Genomic DNA, 13,975 nt, shown 5'->3' with positions numbered 1-13,975 from the left:
TGACTGTGCTGGTGCTACAGGGTGTCTGCGTAATCGCTGCCGTGTGCTGGTGCTGATGGCAAGAAAAAACAAAAGAATTAAAATCTCCACCTTAGTATCTGCAGATGACTGTTGAGGCGACTTAGCCCAGCATTCAGAAGCTGAATTCCAGTGATGCTCACGTGGTTGTCACTCAGGTCCAGTTCTGTCAGGGAGACCATGTGCTGCACAGTAGAGGCTAAAACTTCACCAAACTCCTCTGTCAGTTTACAACCAGCAAGTCTGCATAGAGTGACAAAGACAGAGTGCAAAAAGCAGATAGGAATGATATAATTGAATTGAATCACTTGTATAATCACAATATTGGTTTGGGCAACACTAATTTAAAACATTACCACAATATGTCATGAAAGGCTATTTTTTGGCGATAACCATATTAATAGTAGAGCAAGTAGTGCAAACACACAAAAAAATGATCAAACATGTCATCATCTTTATCATTAATATCACGATATGACAAATTCTTATCAAGATTGGCAGTCAAGGGCTTATGGCGAGGTATCCATAGAGGTGGGATCTTGCGTTGTTAGTCAGCTGCTTAGCCAGGGAAAGGGAGTGGAACCGTGATTACAGTATAGGCAGTCAGTGTGCTGGCGTTCCGTGTGTTGAAGGGTACAGTATGTGTGCAGTCACTAGTGACTGAATCATGGAGGCGTCTTTGGGCTGAATGTGCACGTAAACAGAATACATTTTAATCTCTGCTAGGACTCTCTCTCTCTTGTGTCCAGACTGTGCTGGTGCTACAGGGTGAATGGGCGTGTAAACAGAATATCAGAATATCGTGTAATTTTAATCTCTGCTAAAACACTCTATCTCGTGGCCAGACTGTGCTGGTGCTACAGGGTGATCTCTGCTAGGACTCTCTCTCTCTCTCTCTCTCTCTCTCTCTCTCTCTCTCTCTCTGGACACAGGATCACTGTATGCCAGTCATATAAATTCATAAACAATACGGTTATAATTTGTATGAATTTGAACACTATCCTGGTCCCTTCCTACATTGTGTAGTTTCACCCAGCTCACTAGGAACATAACAGATTCAGAATGATATAAGTTGATGCTGAGGAGATTCTGGGCATGAATTAGTTTGGCCTTCAACAGAGGAGCCCCCTTACTAAAGTATCAGACTAATTTGGTGTGTAGCAAACAAACACAGCCCATCACTCAAACTCAGGCGGTATCTCCCTGCACTTAGGAACTGAACTGCTGCGATATTCATATGATGGTCACTCGGGTCCAGTTCTAACAGGGACACCATGTGCTGCACAGCAGAGGCTACAACCTCACAGGGTCCCTCTGACCGTTTACAACCAACACATACAGTCGGAGAGGAAAGAAGTGTAGGCAGCAAGCTTTAAAAACGTCAATTGTTACAATGTTAAGGAATTGTAGAGAACACTCTCTGCTAGGACTCTCTCTCTCTCTCTCTCTCTCTCTCTCTCTCTCTCTCTCTCTTTCTCGTGGCCAGACTGTGCTGGTGCTAACAGGGTGTTTGCGTAATCGCTGCCGTGTGCTGGTGCTTGTGGTCGAGCCAAACCCGTCGTTATACCAGGTCCCGTGCACTCCATCATCTGGGGCCACTGGCTTCTGTGCCTCCAGTGTATGTGTGCCTCAGTTCACACGGGACTATTAGGATCCTTTTGTGAATGAACCCCGCTTCTCGTCTGTTTGTTTACTTTGTTTGGACATGGGACTTGGGACATGGGACGTTTTCTCAGTGTAATCCGGGTTGCTGTCTTTGGGAGTGCTGAATCCCTTTGGAGCCGTGTGCAAATGGTGAACCAAACGTGGATCTCCTGTCAACATTGAGTATTATGGTGCTATTCTGCCCAACATTTATTGTAATCTCTTATATAAATACTTGTCTACGAGAACTCCTGTATGTGTCCATGATGTATGCTGTCATTAATGGCTGTGACTATACCAATTAACTATTTGAATCACTCTGAATGAAGAATATAAATACAAATGTCTGCATTGCTTTTGCTACAATTGTTTCATTCACTTGAATAACACTAGCGTGGGGTGCATCTGTATTCTATTGTGTTAGCTGGGTCTCTCATCCAGTCAAAGAAATGAGAGTGGCATAGTCAGACCATACTGTGGTATAATATACTGTAACTGGGTTCTAACTCCCAACGGCCACACAAAGTTTAAATGGTGGAGATGAAACACAGCGTTACTGTGCTCGGTGCTCTAGATGCTAGATGCTATATGCTATCCTTCTACTTCCCTCTACTACCATCTTCTTGATCACACTCTGGCTGGTGCTTAAACGTTTGCACTCTCATCCTCTGGTTCTCTTCTGGTGTTTGAAAAAGCAGCATTATTGTTACCCTACGGTTTAAATGGTGGAGATAACAAACAGTGTTACTGTGCTCTGTGCTCTAGATGCTAGAAGCTACTTCCCTCTACTACCATCTTCTTGATCACACTCTGGCTGGTGCTTAAACGTTTGCACTCTCATCCTCTGGTTCTCTTGTGGTGTGTGAAAAAGCAGTATTATTGTTACCCTACGGTTTAAATGGTGGAGATAACACACAGGCCCTGATGTACTAAGAATAGCGATCGTAACGTTTTTTGCGCCAAGGCCAACACGCAGAAAGCACACGCTATCATACTTCACTTTACGTCCTATTTACCAATCCTGAAATTCGTTGGGTAATCTGCGCCGTTCTCCGCCCCCTAACGCAGTTTGCGAAGGACAACAACTGAACGACACGTCAATCAGAAGCGCAGTTGAATGAAGTTAACTGATGACTAGGCCTACATTAAAAGGAATCCGACGTTTAGTGATCATGAAATAATACAATGCATAATGTCAACAAGCAGGAAGATAATTTAGAGTAGTAGTTCTACTCAAACTAGGCTTACTTGTGCACGTAGGCTATGGAAGATTTATCAAATCTATCAAGTAGGAAAGTTTAAGCGGATGGCGTGAAAGTGAAAGTAAACATTCGAAAAGCCACCGAAAGTTAAGGTTGCTTTTGATATAGTACAAAGACGCAAAACTGGTGGTCTAATTAGCGATTTTGTTGTATTTGAATGATTCTCTTATGGATGCATTTAACAGCAAATCGCATTTAACACCTGCTTTTACAAGGCGGAAATATTTAGGCGCAAAATAGACGTGCGCTTTCATGGGCAGTTTTAGTACATACAGGGGAATACATAATTAGGCGCATTTAACGCTTCTCCTCCCATCTTTTTACACGAACCTCCTACTATCAGCTGACACTCCCATTAATCCATATGCATGAGACGGAAAAGCGCAATTTGCCATTTTCAGCTCCCGCGACAGGCAGTCTGCGCCTTCACCTCATTGCGGCATGTTGATACATACTGTGATGGACAAGCCATTCATATTTTCATTTTTGACATGCTTGTGTATTTTATTTTGATATTCCTTTTCTTTGATTGTGTAATTACACGGGAATAATACACTGCCACTTTAAGAGTTCCATTACCTCACGTGGTGTATGCATGTATACTCTAAAGTTTCACACCTAATCAGTCAAAAGACGGTTTAATCAACATGTTTAGAGTTCAGACCAAGTTCAACTATTCTAACATGCGGGTCAAACGCTATGATTGGCTCATTCATGATTACTTGCGAAAATGTGTCATGTGAGAGCTTGGTGCAGCGGAGAAGACGTTACTTTTTGAATAGACGGAGACACAGAAAGTTTGAATGCTCCGTAAAAGACTGTGCTATACATTCGCGATTCACACGGATATTTACTGCTATTTCACACTGGTTGGATGTTTCACGGACTATTTTTGGAGTTATCCTCACGGACTATCATTGTTGTGATTGTTCACGCATGTTGGATCATCATGGAGGCGGCCACACCGGTGGTCTTTCGTTCGGACACTCCCACAGGCACCGACGTGCGCTGTGCATCAAAAGAGAGTCAGACACTAAAGGACAGTAAGATGTTTGAACTGTATTGAAAGCATATTCTGCTATTGTCAATGTAATTTTGATTTGGGGAATTTCTATTGACTATTTTGTTTAGTACCTAGGCCTAGGTTGAATTTGTGACGTGTTGATGTTTTTGTGTTATATGTTGCATTCCTCTAATAATTAGAAGGGAATTATACAATTATGTTCGTTGTGTAGTTCATTCCTAAGTCAACACGTAACAAAATTGGGGGCTCGACCGCGATTAGCCTTTATTAATAAGCCATTGTTAGTATTTTTTGAGAATTTTGAAAATTTCCATATAGACGGTTTTTTTTCTAGTTTTTCTCCATCATGACGGCAGTGCATGATTTTGTTGAAGCTCCGACTGTTAAGGGTCTGCAGCAATTGAAAAAAACGGATTTATTAGAAGTTGCTAAGATATTAAACTTAACTGATTTGAATGCAAGCTACAGGAAAGAAAAGATTGTAAAGGTAATAGCACAACATTACTATGATGAGGGTGTTTTTACCAGTGAAGAGTTGGCTCAGTTTGAGACTGATGTGGAGCCTAAGAGTCCAAAGAGTCCTAAGAGTGGCTCAGAGATAGAATTAAAAATTCGATTGATTCAGCTAGAGAGGGACAGAGAAAAGGAACGAGCAGAGGAGAGAGAAAAAGAGAGACAGTTTGAATTGGAGAAATTAAGATTAGAAAGAGATCGAGAAGAAAAAGAAAAAGAGAGACAAGAAAGGATGGATAAAGAGAGATTGGGGATGGAAAGAGAGAGAATAGAGTTGGAAAAAGCAAAGTTGGAGAAACAAATAGAGTTAGCAAAGCTTGGAAAAACAGATCCATCGTATGCTAATAAGTTTATGGCTAGCAGAGAAGTCAGATTGGTTCCTCCATTTGATGAGCTGGAGGTTGACAAATACTTCCAGCACTTTGAAAAGGTTGCTGAGAGTTTAAAGTGGCCCATTGAGTATTGGTCTTTGATGCTGCAAAGTGTCATAAAAGGAAAAGCTCAACAAGCTTATTCAGCTTTGTCTGTTGATGATGCTTCCAAATATGATGTGGTTAAGCAAGCCATTTTGTCTGCTTACGAATTAGTTCCGGAAGCGTACAGACAGAAATTTAGAAGTCTCAGAAAGATTGATAATCAGACTTATGTTGAATTTGCTCATGATAAGGAAGTGTATTTTGAGCGTTGGTGTACATCTAGAACAGTCAATGGTGATTTTAAGAAATTAAAAGACTTAATGTTGGTGGAAGAATTCAAACGTTGTGTCAAGGATGATATTAAGTCTTATCTGGATGAGAAAGACGCGTCCACACTACATGAAGCTGCTAAGTTAGCAGATGAGTATTCACTCACTCACAAGTCTAAGTTTGGGTCTCATGATAGGCCATATCCACCTAAGAAGGGTGGTGGTAAACCCAATTCAGTCCAGACCACAGAGGTTAAAGGCAAGGGTGTTGAGGTTAAGAATAAACCTTTTGAAATGAAAAAGGAGGTGCCTACGGGTCCTACTTGTCATTATTGCAAGAAGCCAGGTCACGTCTTGTCAGAGTGCCTAATCCTTAAGAGGAAAAAGGAGAAAGAGACCTTACCTAATGCTTTGGTTAAGTCTTTTAAAGAAATGCCTGGTGTAGAACACCTATCTTGTCCATTTGAGGCCAAAAAGGCTGAGTCGTCTGATCTTCTTCGGGAAGAGTTCCTTCCTTTCGTGTCAGAGGGATTTGTATCTTCATGTCAGAATTCTGCTCCTCAACCCATTCGAATTCTTCGCGATACTGGGGCATCCCAGTCACTCTTGTTGAAAGAGGCATTGCCCTCCTGTGAATGTGAAGGGACAGCCATTGGCGACTTCACTCTTGTTCAGGGTATTGAGGGGAGAATTTTATCAGTACCTCTGCACTCCGTGTTTCTGAAGTCAGACTTAGTTACAGGACAAGTTAAAGTGGGGCTTATGTCCAGCCTCCCTGTGAAAGGTATTTCCTTGTTACTCGGCAACGACTTAGCTGGTGGTAAAGTTGTCCCCTCTGTTCAGTTGACTTCACAGCCGATCACTGAAGAGGAATCTAATTTAGATTCTGATGTTTTCCCTTCATGTGCAGTGACTCGAGCTATGGCCAAGAAGGCCGAGGAAGAGGAGGACTTAGTGCAATCTAGCACTTTGTTTCAGCAAGACAATGATTGCTTGGAACCTGGTGACTCCAGTAAGAGTTCCAGTTTTGATGAGTTGTCAGACACTTTTCTTGGGTCAGTATTTGATCACGACCTAGGTGACTCTCCACAAGAATCCAGTGAAGATTCACATCTGTCTGATAATTTGTCTTTGTCAAGAAAGCAGCTGATCTCAGAGCAAAACAGTGATCCAGAGATAGCTGAATTGAGAGACAAGGTTCTCTCTGATGACGAAATTGTCAAAGTGCCAGTTGGTTTTTATCTGAAAGATGGGGTCTTGATGCGGAAATGGCGCCCCCCTGATATTCCTGCCAATGAAGATTGGGCAGTCGTCAATCAAGTTGTGGTACCAAAAGTGTATCGGAATGACATTCTCACCATGGCACATAGCTTACCTTTAGGTGGACATTTAGGTGTAAACAAGACTGTTAACAAAATCCTTAAGCAGTTCTTCTGGCCCGGTTTGCGAACGGATGTTGCAAACTTTTGTAGGACTTGTCACATTTGCCAGATGGTTGGTAAAAGCCAGTTAGACCCTCCCGTAGCTCCACTGAAACCTATTCCAGCCTTTGGTGAACCTTTCTCCAGAGTGATTGTGGATTGTGTGGGACCTTTACCGAAGACAAGATCTGGTAGTCAGTACATGTTGACGATCATGTGTGCTGCTACAAGATTCCCTGAAGCAATCCCACTTAGAAATATCAAGGCAGCTACCGTCTCTAAGGCTTTGGTGAAGTTTTTCACTTTGTTTGGTCTGCCGAAAGAGATACAATCGGATCAGGGTAGTAATTTCACCTCAGGATTGTTCCAGCAGGTTATTTACCAGCTAGGAATCAAGCAGATCACTTCAAGTGCATATCATCCTGAGAGCCAAGGTGCTTTAGAAAGATTTCATTCCACTTTGAAAACTATGATTAGGACATACTGTTTTGAGAATGAGAAGGATTGGGATGAAGGTGTTCATTTGTTGTTGTTTGCAGCTAGGGAATCAGTCCAAGAGTCACTGGGGTTCAGCCCATTTGAACTGGTGTTTGGTCACCAGGTGCGAGGACCGTTAGCCTTGCTATGTGAGCAGTGGACTAACAAAGAGACTCATGTTAATCTTTTGGATTATGTGTTGTCCTTCAAAGAGAGACTTCACAGGGCCTGTGCGTTAGCGAAGGAAAATCTTGAAGCTACACAAGCCAAGATGAAAACATGGTATGACCGGAAGGCTAGGGCTAGGACGTTTAACCCAGGGGATAAAGTCTTGGTGTTGTTTCCATTGCAGTCCAATCCCTTGCAAGCTCGGTTTCATGGCCCTTATGAGATCCATTCCAAGGTGAATGACCTCAATTACATAGTGACTACTCCAGATAGGAGGAAGTCTAGACAGTTGTGCCATATCAACATGTTAAAACCATACCATGGCAGATCTGTAAAGATGATCTCAGTTGTTAGCCAAGATGTTGATGAGACTTTCTCAGTTGAAGATGTGCAGGATGAGGAACCCTCTATCAAACCTGACATCATTCCCTGTAAATTGTCAAATTCTGAAATTTTGCAGAACCTTGACTTGAAAATGTCTCATTTAGAGCCTTGGCAAAGAGACCAGATAACAGAATTGATTGGGAAATATCAAGATTTGTTTCCTGATGTTCCAAAAAGGACTCATGTTGCAGTTCATGATGTGGATGTCAGTGATGCCCAACCAATTAAACAGCATCCGTATAGAATGAGTCCAGAGAAATGTAAACTTGCGGAAACTGAAGTTGCTTATATGTTAGAGCATGACATCATCCAACCCTCTCACTCCAATTGGAGCTCTCCGTGCGTGTTAGTCCCAAAGCCGGATGGCAGTACTAGGTTCTGTACTGATTACAGAAGAGTAAATGCTGTTACCAAAACAGATGCTTTTCCAATACCGAGAGTGGATGATTGTGTTGACAAAGTTGGACAGGCAAGGTTTCTCACAAAGATTGACCTGTTAAAAGGGTATTGGTGTGTCCCACTAACGGACAGAGCTAGAGAAATATCTGCCTTTGTCACACCATCTGGGCTGTACGAATATAATGTTCTACCGTTTGGGATGAAGAATTCTCCGGCCACGTTCCAGAGGATGATTCAGTCTGTGGTTAGGAACTTGCCGAACACAAGTGCGTACATTGATGATTTGGTGACAGGAAGTGAAACTTGGGAAGAGCATCTTCAAGATGTTGAAAACCTGTTCCACAAGCTGTCTGAGGCCAATTTTACAGTTAATTTGGCCAAGAGTGAGTTTGGCTGTGCCCACGTGACATATCTGGGACATGTTATTGGTCAAGGTCAAGTAGTTCCAGTTGATGCTAAGGTCCAGGCAATATTGGCCTTCCCTGTTCCCACCAGTAAGAAAGCTTTGAGGAGATTCCTGGGAATGGTGGGATATTACCGCAAGTTCTGTAAGAACTTTGCTGATGTGGCCCTACCCCTCACTAGTTTGCTTAGGAAGAGTGAAACATTTGACTGGAATGAATCCTGCCAGAAGGCATTAGACAAGCTAAAATCAATGCTGTGTCATTTCCCTGTGCTTATGTCACCTGATTTTAGTAAACCGTTCTCCCTGGCCGTAGATGCTAGCGATGACGCTGCTGGTGCTGTGTTACTGCAACAAGATCAGGATGATGTTGAACATCCTGTTGCTTATTTTTCTAAAAAGTTCAACCGGCACCAAAGAAACTACTCCACAATTGAAAAGGAGCTTCTGGCCTTAGTTTTAGCCCTTCAACAATTTGAAGTTTATGTTTGCACCGCTCAGAAGCCCATCATTGTGTATACTGATCATAATCCATTGGTATTTTTGGTTAAAATGAAAAACAAGAACAGAAGATTGTTAAACTGGAGTTTAATTTTGCAAGAATATGATATTGTGATTAAGCATATAAAAGGCAAAGATAATGTTATTGCTGATTGTCTGTCAAGATGTTAAGAAGAGTAATGTCATAATTGAGTGATACAGATGTTTGAAAATTTTGATCTATTGGACCAAAATTTTCACTTTAAGGGGGAAGGTGTGATGGACAAGCCATTCATATTTTCATTTTTGACATGCTTGTGTATTTTATTTTGATATTCCTTTTCTTTGATTGTGTAATTACACGGGAATAATACACTGCCACTTTAAGAGTTCCATTACCTCACGTGGTGTATGCATGTATACTCTAAAGTTTCACACCTAATCAGTCAAAAGACGGTTTAATCAACATGTTTAGAGTTCAGACCAAGTTCAACTATTCTAACATGCGGGTCAAACGCTATGATTGGCTCATTCATGATTACTTGCGAAAATGTGTCATGTGAGAGCTTGGTGCAGCGGAGAAGACGTTACTTTTTGAATAGACGGAGACACAGAAAGTTTGAATGCTCCGTAAAAGACTGTGCTATACATTCGCGATTCACACGGATATTTACTGCTATTTCACACTGGTTGGATGTTTCACGGACTATTTTTGGAGTTATCCTCACGGACTATCATTGTTGTGATTGTTCACGCATGTTGGATCATCATGGAGGCGGCCACACCGGTGGTCTTTCGTTCGGACACTCCCACAGGCACCGACGTGCGCTGTGCATCAAAAGAGAGTCAGACACTAAAGGACAGTAAGATGTTTGAACTGTATTGAAAGCATATTCTGCTATTGTCAATGTAATTTTGATTTGGGGAATTTCTATTGACTATTTTGTTTAGTACCTAGGCCTAGGTTGAATTTGTGACGTGTTGATGTTTTTGTGTTATATGTTGCATTCCTCTAATAATTAGAAGGGAATTATACAATTATGTTCGTTGTGTAGTTCATTCCTAAGTCAACACGTAACAATACCTCGCCATCTTTCTATGCGCACGTTGCGAAACAAATACGCCTGAAGTGGGCGCAAAAGCGTTAGTACATCTGCCCCACAGTGTTACTGTGCTCTGTGCTCTAGATCAGGGGTGGCCAACCAGTCTAGCATGAAGAGCCAAAAAAAATTCCACAAAAGTCAAAAGAGCCGCACAACAAAAAAGGCGTCCATACTACAACAGCACAACATTAGGCCTACAGTTATAGCGCCTTTGTTTTTCATTTAAAGTAAGACACTTGGCAGATGCTCAATGATCATTGATAAATGATCATTGGAAAATGAAAAAAGATCAGACACACATCAAATCCCCCCTCACTGAATGACTTATAGGCATGAGCAATGCTCCAACACCTGATAATGCAATGTCAAGTGTTCAGTTAACTTTTAAAAAGAAAATAAACAAAAAGAAAACGAGTGACTGACGTCTATAGCCATTACCAGCCTACTTGCAAAAGTATGTAGGAAATGTTCAGGTTTGAAGCTTTATGAATCCGTGGCATACCAAGTACCAAACTAATGTGTAGGCTAGAAACATATCACCTCCGCAAATGAGGTTATGTTTTCATCGGGGTTTGTCTGTTTGTTAAGCAAGATGTTAAGCGGAGGCGCGAGATGTTAAAGGGATATTCCGCCATTTGCGGAAATACGCTCATTTTCCACCTTCCCTCGAGCAAAACAATCGATATTTACCTTGTTCCCGTTCATCCAGCCATTCTGTGAGTCTGGCGATACAACTTTTAGCTTCAGCCTAGCATAGATCATTGAATCGGATTAGACCATTAGCTTCTCGCCTGCTAGCTTCATGTTTAAAAGTGACTAATATTTCTGGTAATTTTCCCATTTAAAACGTGTGTCCTCTCAAGTTAGAAAGTGCAATAAGACCAACTGAAAATGAACCCTGCCGTTTTTCTAGGCTGATTTGACATGGAACTACATTCTCATCTGGCGTAATAATCAAGGCAACTTGCAGCTACTGGCACTACTACTGCTTGATGTCTATGGGTACTATTTTCAGATGCTGCGTACGATATCACTGCGCCTATGGTACGTTTGCAAGTTGCCTTGATTATTACGCCAGATGAGAGTGTAGTTCCATGTTAAATCAGTCTAGAAAAACGCCAGGTTTCATTTTCAGTTGGTCTTATTGCACTTTCTAACTTGAGAGGAGACACGTTTTAAATGGGAAAATTATCAGAAATCTTAGTCACTTTTAAACATGAAGCTAGCAGGCGAGAAGCTAATGGTCTAATCCGATTCAGTGATCTATGCTAGGTTGAAGCTAAAAGTTGTATCGCCAGACTCACAGAATGGCTGGATGAACGGGAACAAGGTAAATATCGATTGTTTTGCTCGAGGGGAGGTGGAAAATGAGCGTATTTCCAAAAATGGCGGAATATCCCTTTAAGCAGGATGCGCGAGGCGGAGTTTTGCGATCTCAGAGTGCTTTTGTTTTGATTACTTTGACATATTAACCAGAGGGGTTATGTTACAAAACGATAAATGGTCCTTTTCAATGGCACGTGTTCCTTCTACTTACGATTAGCTTCAGGGTATTCCTGATTGCAACAGTAGCATTAAACCTGGCTGAAGAATAAACACGTCTGCTTCGTTTTGGCCAATTCCTATCCATATCATGACGGTACAATTATTGTTAACTATTAATAATTACTTTTGGCAATAGCTACTATCAAATTCTGAAATTATTTTTTATTTACCGGAAATAAAGGCTATTTCAAAAGGAAAACGTTTAGGTCCGAGGAGAAGTGAGAACATCAGTTGAGCAGCCGTGAGCCGCACGAGAGGAGGCAAAGAGCCGCATGTGGCTCGCGAGCCGCGGGTTGGCCACCGCTGCTCTAGATGCTAGAAGCTACTTCCTTCTACTACAGTACCATCCTCTTGATAACTCTCTGGCTGGTGCTTATTTCTGCACTCTCATCTGGTTCGCCAGGTGGTGTTTGAAAAAGCAGCATTTATTGTTACCCTACGGCCTCCTTTTTACCATGTAGCTTGCATGTTAGACATCAACTCTAAGTTGCTTTGGATAAAAGTGTCAGCCTAGTGAATAAATGTAAATGTATATGGGACACATCAGCAGGGAGAATTTATACTACCGTGACACATTCACTTACATAAACAACAATAATACATTATGTGATGATATTTCACCACTTCATATCTGGATTCCAGTGCCCCAAAAACAGAAATCACAATCCTATGCCCAGGTATGAATGTATGAATAAGGCCTCTATGAATTCTGTGTCCTTCAGAGTTTTACTGACCTCAGTTTCTGGAGTTTGTAGTTTGGGTTTCTAAGACCAGAGAGCAGCTTCTCTTCTGATGTTTGCAGATCACAGCCAATCATGTCCAACTCACTCAGTTGAGAAATATATGACAGCAGAACTGAGACCACAACCTCAGAGGAGCTGTGTTTGAGTCTACAGCTGACGAGTCTAGAGTGAGAGAATAAAAAACAGTATAAACAACATGTCCTCTATACTCCTTACATTCCCAAATATCTAAGCATTATCGCATGAGTGGGAGTGGTGCTGTTGGCCTAGGCCTATATCGCCACTGCTGTGGTTCGCCGTAGGCACGAAGCCGAGGGCTGAGTGCTGTAGGTAACCACAGCCGTGGCGATATAGGCCAACAACACCACGACCACGAATGCGATAACGCTTTTATACAACAGTTCCATTGGCAACAAAAAAACATACCAGAGTGCATTTTCAAAGGGATAGTTCGGGTTTTAAGACACGAAGTTATATGGGTTCCCTGTCAGCAACGTTGTGCATCAGCACTGACTTACCCCCCGACAGCGTCCTGTGAGCCGAGATCCAGCCGGTTTTTGATCGTTTTTGATGCTGAAGAAAGTAGTCCAGCAAGTTGCTGGGGCCACGAAAGTAAAGTGTTTTTCTTCTCAAAACCATATGCGTTCAAAAGAGTGATATATTTGCACCACAAAAACGTTGTCCAGGAAAAATTCAAACCTCGTTATCACTTGGCACTATTTTTCTCGATTCCTATCACTGCGCGCTACTGACAGCTGGACAACGTTTTTGTGGTGCAAATATATCACTCTTTTGAATGCATATGGTTTTGAGAAGAAAAGCACTTTACTTTCGTGACCCCAGCAACTTGCCGGACTACTTTCTTCAGCATCAAAAACGATCAAAAACCGTCTGGATCTCGGCTCACAGGACGCTGTCGGGGGGTAAGTCAGTGCTGATGCACAACGTTGCTGACAGGGAACCCATATAACTTCGTGTCTTAAAACCCGAACTATCCCTTTAAGGAAGGATAATTTATTTTTTGCTATTGTTTTTTTTAGCCCAGTTCCTCTGCTATGCGAAGTAGGCCTAGCTCAGAACGCGTGTGGTTGTTAAATCAAAGAACATGGACAACCGTCTCTCGATACATTAGCGGAGTGAGCGGACATTAGCTGTGAAGAGTCACCAGTGGTGATATTGCTTAATATCACCACTGATAGAACGCGTCTCGTCCAATCAGATATTGCTAAATCGTTTGACCGGACCTAACTGTTGCATAAGATATGATATACTGTTCATTAGATCAAACAGAAAGCACATGTCTGTGTGCACTGTCCAAAATACAGACCTCACTTTACAGTCTTGATTCAGTGGTTGATGGAGCAGTTCTCCTCCACAGTCCTGAAGCTCACTGTCACTGATGTCCAGCTCTCTTAGATGGGAGTTTGCCCACTGAAGAGTTGAGGCCAAAAATCGTCCATTTAGTATACAGCCAACAAGTCTGTAAGAACATAAACAATGTAACAGAGAATCACACAGAGAGCAATCAGAGACCAATCAGGAGTGAAACACAGCTGTTGTTATTGTCTGGTTAATACACTCTACAGTTAACTGAGCTATACACGAGACATATCAGGTCTATGACAACATCAACATTGCCACAAGAATAAAAGCCAGTGTTTCACAAATTCATGTCTTGATTCTAGCAGAAAACAACAGTGACATTA

At 41.9% G+C, this 13,975-nt stretch overlaps 1 protein-coding gene across 1 annotated transcript in view; it reads right to left on the bottom strand.

Moving 5' to 3' along the window:
- Window positions 1-12,427, bottom strand: part of LOC134089551 (stonustoxin subunit beta-like) — a 34,505-nt gene extending 22,078 nt beyond the window's left edge. The window contains exons 1-2 of the mRNA XM_062544008.1: window positions 12,261-12,427; window positions 91-261 (exon numbers count right to left, since the gene is read on the bottom strand). Of these exons, the coding sequence (XP_062399992.1) occupies window positions 91-261; window positions 12,261-12,343 (254 nt within the window). The 5' untranslated portion in view covers window positions 12,344-12,427. The remainder of the gene's footprint in view (window positions 1-90; window positions 262-12,260) is intronic.
- Window positions 12,428-13,975: the final 1,548 nt, after the last annotated feature.

This window comes from Sardina pilchardus, chromosome 1 (genome assembly GCF_963854185.1).
Source record: "Sardina pilchardus chromosome 1, fSarPil1.1, whole genome shotgun sequence".
Lineage (NCBI taxonomy): Eukaryota > Metazoa > Chordata > Actinopteri > Clupeiformes > Clupeidae > Sardina > Sardina pilchardus.
This window is presented reverse-complemented; position numbering and strand designations above follow the sequence as displayed.